The sequence below is a fragment of the Colletotrichum chrysophilum genome (genome assembly GCF_026319265.1).
Source record: "Colletotrichum chrysophilum strain AFK26 chromosome Unknown scaffold_104, whole genome shotgun sequence".
Classification (NCBI taxonomy): domain Eukaryota; kingdom Fungi; phylum Ascomycota; class Sordariomycetes; order Glomerellales; family Glomerellaceae; genus Colletotrichum; species Colletotrichum chrysophilum.
Window position 1 is genome coordinate 137,624 of NW_026517391.1, and position 10,522 is coordinate 148,145.

Sequence of the window (10,522 nt, forward strand, 5' to 3'; positions counted from 1 at the left end):
CATCTTCCAGTTCCGAACGCCACGCCGCGCCTTCAATCGAGATAACTAACACGTTGAAGAGGGACATCAGGGATGTGGCCATTCATACGGTGAGCCGGTCTTACGGGACTTGCATCTACGGGGCGTGAAGGGTAAAGCTCAATATCCGGATGTGTCTCGCTCATCTTGGTGGCTTGAATGCCAAGTGCCAAATGAGGAAAAGCGGTATATCATCCGAAAAACTCCTACTTCATCCATCTTATTCGCCGATTTGAACAATGTCCACCGTTTCTCGGCTCTGCAGGGTCCTTTCTCTTCACCTGGCCATTGGTCGCTCGAAGGGCTTTGCCACACCGGACAGCAGATGTGGTGGTTAGCGCCAACCAACAGTCCGCCGTGAGCAATCAGCAGCAGAAATCATCATGAATGCCTGATGCCTCATACGCGACAGGTTTACGGATCGACAGAGGTCGCATGCACATGGCCCGATTGCCGAGTGTGAGCCGTACGTTCAATTGTCTTGCTCTCATAAGCATGCGGCGTCGACTCATCATGAGGTGCCGAGGGCCGACTAAGCCACATCTCAGATGGGCCGAGAAGGATGCACACTGCTGAACCTGTTGATTAGGTCATGCATGGCGGTAGGCTGACGTTGATAGAAGTAAGCCTAAGAGTAAACTTGAGAAGACTGTCACGTGTGAAGAGCCCAAAGATGCAGGCGGAGATGTCTCCAGATCCGGTCGGACCCGTCGGTTTCTACAGAAAATCATCATGATCCACGCCGATTTGACCCAGCGCCATTTTCGTAGCGTGATGTGAAGTTCTTTTGCCAAAAGCCTAATTGTTGGACTCTCGGCTCATTTGCGCATCCATCATAGGCATTCTCAGTGTGAGAGAAGTCGGGAAAGACGTTTGATCAGTAGATGTGTAGCAGCGATCTTGCAAGTGTACGTTTTTTCAATGCGTCTTTCACTCACTCGGAAGCGCTTGCGGCTCATGGCGGGGACGGACTGTTGGCATTCACCTTGGAATTATACAGTGCAATGTTTCATCTTTTCGCAGCCATGGATGAAGGAGAAAATCATTCCATGAACTGTCAAAAGCTTGGCGACGGCTCAATCTGGCTTCATCGGCCATCACCACACTTAAGACACAGGGTGTGTAAAGCTTAACTCAACCGCCGCCCGGCCCGAAGGGATATTGTTCAGGGGCTTCCATCCACTAAAGGTAATTAACACACCACACTCCTGGCGGCACACGTTTCCCCAATGGACGGTCAGGGCCCCTATGATTGGAGGAACTTTGGGGATCGCTTCCTGTCAAGTGACAGTGCTACAGGGATCCGCCCAGAACAGGGTCCAACTTCTCTTTTCAGTCTCCAGCTCGTACCAAACTAGCACATTGTTCCTGTTGATGGGATATCTTTGTTTCTTGTTTATACCCCGGAATGCACCATCTAGCTCCGATGTAGAGCATCCGGCGGTGTATCCATCTACCGTCGGCATCCTTAGCCGTCCGTTCGAGAGGAAGCCGAGTCTACTAAAGCCCAGGTCTTTGCCATCAATGACTGTAAGCGAAAATACGAGTGCCATCCGCAGCCGACTTCCCCAGCCATGGTGTGTCTTTTGAAAACTGCCGTTGCTTACGCAGCCAGCGCTGCCGCGCTCGAGGCATCTTCGTCACTGCGCGAACGAAACGGAGGCGCCATAGTCCAGAGAGCATCATGCACAGTAAGCACGACGTTCCGGTTGAAGTTTGAACTGTGAATACGCCATCGTCAAGACCAACGTGGGCTAACAATCATCGTCTACCAAGCCCACTACTTCCGGCTCCTCCTCGAAAGATGACGTACCATCCATCGTCGCCGCCATCCAGAAGTGCGGGAACGGTGGCATCATCTTGATCCCGAAAGGTACGACCTACACGATCGGCTCAACTCTCGACTTCGCCGGATGCAGCAACTGCGACTTCCAGCTCGAGGGCACCCTGAAGGTCTCTGAGGACTTCACCTACTGGAACGGCAAACAGTCCATCATCAACGTCAAGAAAATCACAGGTGCCAAGATTCGCAGTCTTACTGGATCCGGGACAATCGATGGCAACGGCCAAGGCTCGTGGGACAAGTTTGCCTCGGACAGCACATACGACAGGCCGACCCTGCTCTACATCACCGGGTCATCGAACATCCAAGTTTCAGGCATTGCCGTCAAGAACCCTCCCTCATTCGGTCTCTCAGCGGCCGGTGGTTCAACTAACGTCAACTTCCGCGACATCTCCCTGTCCGCGGTGTCGACGTCCACCAACCTGCCAAAGAACACCGATGGATTCGACATCGGCCCCGCCACGAACGTCAACCTGCAGAACATCACGGTCGTCAATGACGACGACTGCGTCGCGCTCAAGTCTGGAGCTGACGGTGTCGATATTAGAGACATCACCTGTTCCGGCAGTCACGGTCTGAGCATTGGAAGCCTGGGCAAGACGGCAGGCAGCACAGACTTCGTCAAGAACGTCTTCGTCGGCAACGCCGTGATGAAGGCCTCCACCAAGGCTGCTGGGATCAAAGTCTACCCCGGTGGAAGCACGCACGGGATCGCGACTGTCAGCAACATCACCTGGGACGGGGTTGTTGTCGACAACAGCGACTATGCTTTTCAGCTTCAGACCTGCTACGGCGAGACCGCGGACTTTTGCAAGTCGAACCCCCCGACTGCCCAAATCACCGACATCTTTGTGAACAATTTCTCCGGGACAACATCAACGAAGTACAAGGGGGTCACAGCAAACATCGACTGTCCGGCCAAGGGATCTTGCAAGATTGCGTTCAGCAACTGGAAAGTGAAGCCAGCCAGCGGCAGCGCTACTGTCGCTTGTGCTAATTCCAGTGGAATCAGCGGTGTAACTTGCTCTTCTGGTGCTTCTGGATAGACAATATGGGCATCATTATGATATCTTAGGTCGTAGTCAACGTACAGCGAACACCCGCCGCTTTTATTGCACTGGTCTTGATTTGTGAGAACCTAACCGTGCACCCAATATGGTTGTCCCTATTCTCAAACAAGACCGAAATCAAAGTCAGCTATCACGTTGAGAGACCACTTGTTTTCCCTGTGTTTACGTGGCCAATTTCCTGAATTAGTCCCACGAACTACGGTAGTAAAAGGAATTATAGTTGTAGTAGCGACGCCGATGATAACCACGACGAAGACAACAAGAAGAATAGTTGTACAACTACCACATAAGTAAGAGCTATAAGTAATAGTCTGCCCTGAAAACAAAAGTCTTATGCCTAGGTACTACGTATTTTCAGTGGCCTTTCCTTTCCGTGGAGCTCGGGGTCGCAGACTGAACCAGTATATTGTAAATGGACATCAAAGCATTAATCAATGGGTATCTAACACATCGTCGACTTATCCATCCACTCTTGTCTCTCCGAACCATCCGTACTTGTGGTGTCAATCCTAGTATCTGTCGTTACGTGTGTATCCTTTGCAGTTGAACTACTCCCAAATTTCCTGGGTTGGATCGGCTTGCGTGGCGAGGCCTCGGAAGATAGTGCAATGGACTGATGCGAGGCATTGGACTTGGCTGTTCCAGATGGGTCCCGCGACTTCTTGTGATATCCGCTTCGCACGGTCGTTTTGACGGTGCTGAGAATGCCCGGAATCTTCTTGAAGAGAGGGCGTAATGCGGGAAGACTGCCGCAGATGATTGCCGCGTTGAGTTCAATGGAAGACCAGAGAACAATGTCAACGTTGTCCCCTAGTTGGGCTGGATTAGCATGCGGGGGATCAATGTGGTCCGTCCGATACTTACACGTCGCGTCGTAGGTGTTGGCATATGAAACCATGTATTTCAGGCGGATCATGCTGGCGATGCATGCACTGCATGGTGGTTAGCTGGGACTTTCGCTCAACAGCTAAAGTTTACTCACAAAGACGCCACGCCAAACATGAACACAAGAGCGAGCTTCTTCTTCCTGCACAGCTGCAGCTTCATGAGCTCGGGGATGGGCATGATGAAGAGGATTAGGTCTTCGAAGATGCTGACGGCGGCTCCTCCATAGCCAAGGGCTGCGTAATTGAGACAGCGACCTTCGATTCGTCGGTCCCATATTGATTCGATGGGGAGACATTGGAACATAACGAGGAAGAGGAACATGAGGCCGTGTGTTAAGAGGAATATCATGAAACCTGTTGTGTACCGTCGAAAGCGCTTGTTATTGGTGAAAACTCGAGAGTAAAAACAGCATATCGATGCCTTGGCGGAGATGCTGAATCATTGTTATTAGGAGGTTGGTTTCAATCGCTGATTTCAAATGGACTCACAGTACGAATATGTAGAGCATTTGCAGAACGTAGAATATCTGTCACCGAACGTGAGTAAGAGGGATGAGGGCAACCGCTGACGACCGCAACTCACTTGCAAGATGGTCTTCCCTTTCCCTGGCTCAACATCCCAATAGTGAATACCGAAGCCAAGGCCAGCGTCTAGATTGATTAGCATCGAGTCTCATCTGGGGTAGTATGTGAATGCCCACTATAGTAGCCGAGTACTGCTGACACTATGAGAAAGAACTGCGCCTAAGTCAGCAACGAGTCTCGATAGGAGACTAGGATTCGCAACGCACCAAGCCCATCAAGGCCGTCCAGTCATCCCACCAGAGCTGGTTCGTGACCGTCCATCTCGCGACACATCGAAGAGCCACCGTTGCGGTGCTTATGGCAGGTAGCACAATGGAGAAGACTTTTGAAAATCGTCGGCGTTCTGGTATTGGGTACCCACGGCATAGTTGTTGTGATATTTCAGCGGTGGCTACGCGAATATTAGTCAAGGGCCTTCACTCATGGGATCATACGGGATAACACGAACCGACTTGTTGGTCGAAGATGCAAGACGTCTGCACACATGCAGACACCCCGGCTTGCAGGGGAATGTTTGTGCAGACACAGTCTGTGAGACCGGCCATCGTGCAGTTCCCTGCTTGGAACCCCTCGGCGAAGCATGGCATCTGTTTTGGGTGAGCCTGAGTTCATGCCAAGACGTGGCTGTTGGGTGAAGATCCCCTTTCGGCGATATTTGAAAATCATGAAATCATCGACTCAAGAGAGACAGATACTTACAGCGCAGGCTGGGGTCCCAGCGAGGAAGGTGGTGATCGCCGTGGAATTCAACTTTGGTGTGGACTGGCCGGCGGCGTGTGCCGCCAGCAGCAGGACGCCCGCAGCGACCCGCACCAAATGCATCTTGGGCACCTTTACACACCGACAGACTCAAACCTGTCGGCCGCAACAGCAAGGCGTGGAAGGCGAGGGTGATATTTCAAATAGCGAAACAAAAGAAAAAAAGGAAAGAGAAAAGCTTCAAGAAACGACATGGCCCCGGACACAGCAGGAACCGCTACATAAAAACCTCGACGGATCAGAGTTCGACGCGAAAGTGCCACTCAGCGCGATAGGCCGAGTGTTGCGTATTGCGTGGACGAAAGCGGACAATGCGGGAGAAACCGACTCTAGAACGGCTATACGGATTGAACAGTTCGGCCACCAGGTTCTTGGTACCAGACGGACAGAACAAACGACGCTCCCATTCATTCTTCATTGGAGAGGGCGCCGTGGCTGACATGTTTCATTACCATGTGGTAAAAGAGGCTTCGTCTATCGTTACCGTGCGAGGGATCGTGACTAGAATCGCTGCTAGAGGCCCTTCGTTTGGAAACCAATGAGCTTGTCTATCGTCCGACCCAGGCTCCGCTGATTAAAGAAGCATCTGCAACGGACATTGAAGAAAGTGCGCAGCGAAGCATACAATATTCTCGATGATAAGGCTTAAGCACAGGCTAAGAAGGGCTGTGTTGGCTCTCGAGGCGTCTAGCCTGTGTGCAACAATTGCATCGTTGCCATCGTTGCTGTCGTGAGCCACACGTGGTGCCGCAACGGGAATGGGACGAACTCAGCGGGCTTTCAGCTTTTCTTTGGCAGCACGAAAGGTGCTAACCAGATCCAGTGACAGGGGGGATGACAGGTCTTTGGGGGGGAAATGCAAGGGGCGCGAATTCTCAGAATTCTCAGTCAGCTGGGTGGGCAGCTGAGTGTGACAAACAGAAGATCAGCCCAGGGGTCATGAGTCGCGCGTTGTGTTCCTGGCCTCTTGTGCCAAACAATGCCTGCCCCCTTTTTCTTCGATGGAGATGGGCTTTTGCCAAACCTGTTCGACATTGTCCATAACATCCTTCAAACATAGATAGAGTGGGAGCTATGATGGGCAGTTCGTAGGTTCGATAGGGAGCTTGGACTGCAACGCATGAAAAGCCACTCTCGGTTGTCTGCCCCTTTGTGTTCGCATCTGCAGTCCAGCGCCCGATGTCTCCCTCCAAGGCTGAGCTATCCCCCGCACAACATGGGAAGCCGCTCGCCGTCGAGCTCGGCGGTCCGAGATGCATCGGCCAACCTTCCCAATTCCAACCATGATTCAGGGAGTTAGGGCAACTCCATATGAAGAGGTCCCGCAAGAGAGTAATGCCAAGATCGCGTCTACCGGACCGCGGCGTTCTTTCGCAACGCTCCCCTGAACAATCTGAATGCCAAATCGGCCTCCCGCTCGTGTTCCCACAAATTTGAGCATCGCCATCCCCGTTACGCGCTCCGCGTCCTTCCCCAATCGTTCCCTCGGCCGACGGCGGTAGGCTGAGTTCATCGTGAAGTGGTGTCCATGCTACCATACATAGCGATGGCCAATTTGGACAAGCAAGACATATGCATATTGCAAAGAAGCAGGTCGCATCGGAGATGGGGAAGAAGCGACGAGGGGCGGCAAGTTTAATCAAAGTCAAGGGAGAGTCACGGGTCTCATGTTGCTTTTGTGGTAATTGAGCACATTCGCAGCTTTCCAGCTGAAGAGGGGTTCTTCATGGAGCATGTTAATAAAGAAAACGAGTTGCCGACATTCGCAAGCTTTTGAGAATGGTCTTCTTTTGAGTTGCTTGGTACTGCGACCCTCTCAGAGACCGGCTCAAAGCTTCCAGGCAAGATGCGTTGGGGTCACCATGTCACGAACGCGCTGCTTGGCTACATCGTGGCCACAGCTTCTGCTGTGTGAGTTTTAGACTACTTAATCTGCAACGCACGGCATTGTGCTAACGAGTGTTTCTTTCATCGCCAGTCCGAGCCAGCAGCTTTACGCGCGTCAGTCTACGGATACCTCGTACGACTACGTGATTGTCGGGTCCGGCCCGGGTGGTGGGCCGCTCGCCGCCCGGCTTGCGATTGCCGGGAAGAAGGTGTTGCTGATTGACGCCGGCGACGACCAGGGCGACTCCATCCCTTACAAGGTGCCCGCGCTTAACCTCCAGTCGACGGAGTACGATCCGATGCGATGGGACTACTATGTCAACCACTTCAGCGACCTCGAGGCCCAGAAAAAGGACTCCAAGATGACGTATCGCACGTCGTCCGGAGAGCTCTACGTCGGCCTCAGCCCGCCAGCCGGCGCCGAGCCCCTCGGTATTCTCTACCCTCGGGCCGGCACGCTGGGGGGCTGCGGATCTCACAATGCTTTGATTTCTGTGTACCCGCACAAGTCTGACTGGGACGGCATCGCGAGCCTGACTGGCGACAGCTCATGGAGTGCCTCGAACATGCGACAGTACTTCAAGCGCCTCGAGAATGCCGAGTATTTGCCTAACGGCATCGTCGGCCACGGTTTCAGCGGCTGGCTTACGACCAGCGTGACGGACTTGGGACTTGTCATCAAGGACATTAAGCTTCTTACCGTTATCCTGTCCGCCGCCTCTGCCATGGGCAAGAGCCTGATCGGCCTCATCTTCTCCACCATCCAGGGTCTCGGCGAGGTCCTCCTCCGCGATCTCAACGTCGACTCGTCCGGTCGCGACGCCGCCGAGGGCCTCTACCAGGTCCCCATCTCTGTCGACAGCGGCAGGCGAGTCGGGCCCCGCGAGTTCGTCCTCGACACCGCCAACGCAAAGAACACAGACGGTACACGAAAGTACCACCTCGACCTGAAGCTCAACACCCTCGTGACCAAGGTGCGTTTCGACCAGAGCGGAACGAAGCCGCGGGCCGTGGGCGTCGACTTCGTCACGGGCCAGAACCTGTACCGTGCAGACCCGCGAGCCGGAAGCGACGAGGGCACCGCCGGATCCGTCAACGCCACCGCCGAGGTCATCGTCGCCGCCGGCGCCTTCAACACCCCGCAGCTGCTCAAGCTCAGCGGCGTCGGCCCCAAGGACGAGCTTGCCTCTTTCGACATCCCCGTCGTCGTCGATCTGCCTGGCGTCGGCACCAACCTGCAGGACCGCTACGAGACCACCGTCATAGGCGAGACGCCCACCGACTTCCAGATCATCGAGGACTGCACCTTCATCCGCGACGGCACCGCCAACGATCCCTGCCTGAAGAAGTGGGAGGAGGGCACCGCTAGCGGCAGCTCGCCGGGCATCTACGGGTCCAACGGTATCTCCCTGGGCGTCGTCAAGAAGTCCACCGTTGCGGAGGGGGACCCCGACCTCTTTATCGCCGGCGCGCCTGTGGCCTTCCCTGGGTACTATCCCGGGTACTCCGCGGACGGCACCAAGGACGCGCGCCACTGGTCGTGGATCACGCTCAAGGCACACAGCCGCAACCGCGCGGGCACCGTGAAGCTGCGTTCGGCGAACCCCAGAGACATGCCGCAGATCGACTTCAACTCCTTCCAGAACGACGCGGACGGCGCCAAAGACATCCAGGCCGTCGTGGAGGGCATGAAGCTTTCCCGCAAGATGTTCGAAAGCGTGGTGCCATTGACCGGGGGTTTCACCGAGGTCTGGCCTGGGCCCAACGTCACGGACGCGGACCTGCCTGAGTTCATCAGGAACGAGGCCTGGGGACACCACGCCAGCTGCACCTGTCCGATTGGGACCGACGACGACTCCATGGCGGTGCTGGACTCCAAGTTCAAGGTGAGGGGCGTGGACGGGTTGAGGGTGGTGGACGCGTCCGTGTTCCCCAAGATCCCTGGTTTCTACATTGCGATCCCGGTGTACATGGTGAGCGAGAAGGCGGCGGATGTAATTCTTGGGGTGTAAGGATATGAGTGTGTATGTGTGTGCGCGCGCAAGGCGTCGAGTGCGGTGATACCAGTCTCAGTGACACGATGATGATGGAGTCACCTTGTCAGCAGCTTTACATTCTGCCGACGGGTCAACTACTCCAATGAGATGAGGGGTTGGAATACCCCATGCAACAAGAAAACTTTACTTTGTAGCATAATGTTATTTCTGGAATACTTCTCCAATGTCTTGTCAGGGGTAGGTCGCTGCGGTGTTGCTTGAGTTGCATCCGTATTCAATCCTTCAGTTCGTGTGCTGCTGTATCACAGTGATTCCTTATTAAGTGTACCGACCGTGTACCTCTCCCAAACGTCTTGTAACGTGAGTAGTTCATCTCACACGTTCCGTGTGATACGCCGGCGTTGCGACGTTGGTGAGGGCGGGCGGTGCGGGGAGGGAACATGAGGCATCGAACGCGGCGGAAGATAAGCGCCTCCAGAACAGCGGACCCCCCAGGGATCAATTGGCGGGAAAAGGTCAATGTGTTAAAGGGTTCTGTGGTTTTGTGATAGCTATGGCGAGGCGTTCTCTCCGTCCGAGGCGTCTGTCTCACTCCTTTATATGATGCCGATCAGTGGATCCTTCAAGATCGATCACCCGCTGGGAACCGCTGTTTCTGGGCGCGGTACGGGCAGAACGGGAGACGGGCGCAAGACGGAGGAGTTGGAACAAAGGCAATCGTTGACTGATCCTTTGGGGATGGATACCAACGAAGGACAATGGCACGGGACGGCTCTGCTCCGCTGGAGATAATTCCGCCAAGGCGGGGACCAGACAGTTGGCGAATTCAAATTGCCGGGACGCACGAGATCCAAATGTTCAAAGCGCATCGCCCGAGACGATGGGAAGACGGGAATGCCTACGGGGATGAGCCACGCAGAGGCGCAACTGGTGAGATTGGGCTCGACGGCTTCAGTGAAGAAAGCAGTTAGACGAAGAGGCAAAAAAAAAAAAGCCGAAGACGCTGGGGGAGAGGAGGAAAGAATAGGGGCAGGGGCCATTTTCCACGTGGCTAATCGATAGCGGAGCAGGGTTTGTAGGGAAAATGAAATTGGATTTCTCAGCTGGATGCGAGAGACCGGACCTAGCATACAAAATTCCATGGGAACGGGGGCAGCAGTGCCGGATGGCGAACGATAACTCGGCAGTGGTGATTAGAGCAAACGCCAAAAAGCCTCTGCATCTGGGGGTTTCCAGAATCCGACTGGCCAGACCGAGAGAAAGTAGCCCGCACGTAAAGGCAAACAGCTGCATGCGATATGCATTAGACAGCGCCGGAAGCATGCAGGCTGCACGCCCCCGGCAGCCTTCTCTCTGTCTCTAGCTGCTGCCGCTCTCAGCCACTTCGTACCGCGCTTCGTACTGAATCATCCAATCGGGTTACTGTTACTGGCTGGACCTGGATACCGAGGCATTCGTACGAAGAAAAGATGGTTT

At 54.4% G+C, this 10,522-nt stretch overlaps 3 protein-coding genes across 3 annotated transcripts; 2 read left to right on the top strand and 1 right to left on the bottom strand.

Moving 5' to 3' along the window:
• Nucleotides 1-1,592: 1,592 nt before the first annotated feature.
• On the top strand, nucleotides 1,593-2,907 carry COL26b_010110 (uncharacterized protein; the record flags this gene model as incomplete). The annotated part of the gene is made up of 2 exons (XM_053182819.1): nucleotides 1,593-1,709; nucleotides 1,795-2,907. 2 exons carry the CDS (start codon nucleotides 1,593-1,595, stop codon nucleotides 2,905-2,907), a joined length of 1,230 nt encoding a protein of 409 aa, XP_053033266.1.
• A 466-nt stretch (nucleotides 2,908-3,373) lies between these two features.
• Nucleotides 3,374-3,996, bottom strand: COL26b_010111 (uncharacterized protein; the record flags this gene model as incomplete). The annotated part of the gene is made up of 3 exons (XM_053182820.1): nucleotides 3,374-3,750; nucleotides 3,796-3,863; nucleotides 3,914-3,996. 3 exons carry the CDS (start codon nucleotides 3,994-3,996, stop codon nucleotides 3,374-3,376), a joined length of 528 nt encoding a protein of 175 aa, XP_053033267.1.
• A 3,012-nt stretch (nucleotides 3,997-7,008) lies between these two features.
• On the top strand, nucleotides 7,009-9,061 carry COL26b_010112 (uncharacterized protein; the record flags this gene model as incomplete). The annotated part of the gene is made up of 2 exons (XM_053182821.1): nucleotides 7,009-7,073; nucleotides 7,141-9,061. The coding sequence occupies 2 exons, from the start codon at nucleotides 7,009-7,011 to the stop codon at nucleotides 9,059-9,061; spliced, it is 1,986 nt and encodes a 661-aa protein (XP_053033268.1).
• Between the last annotated feature and the right edge of the window lie 1,461 nt (nucleotides 9,062-10,522).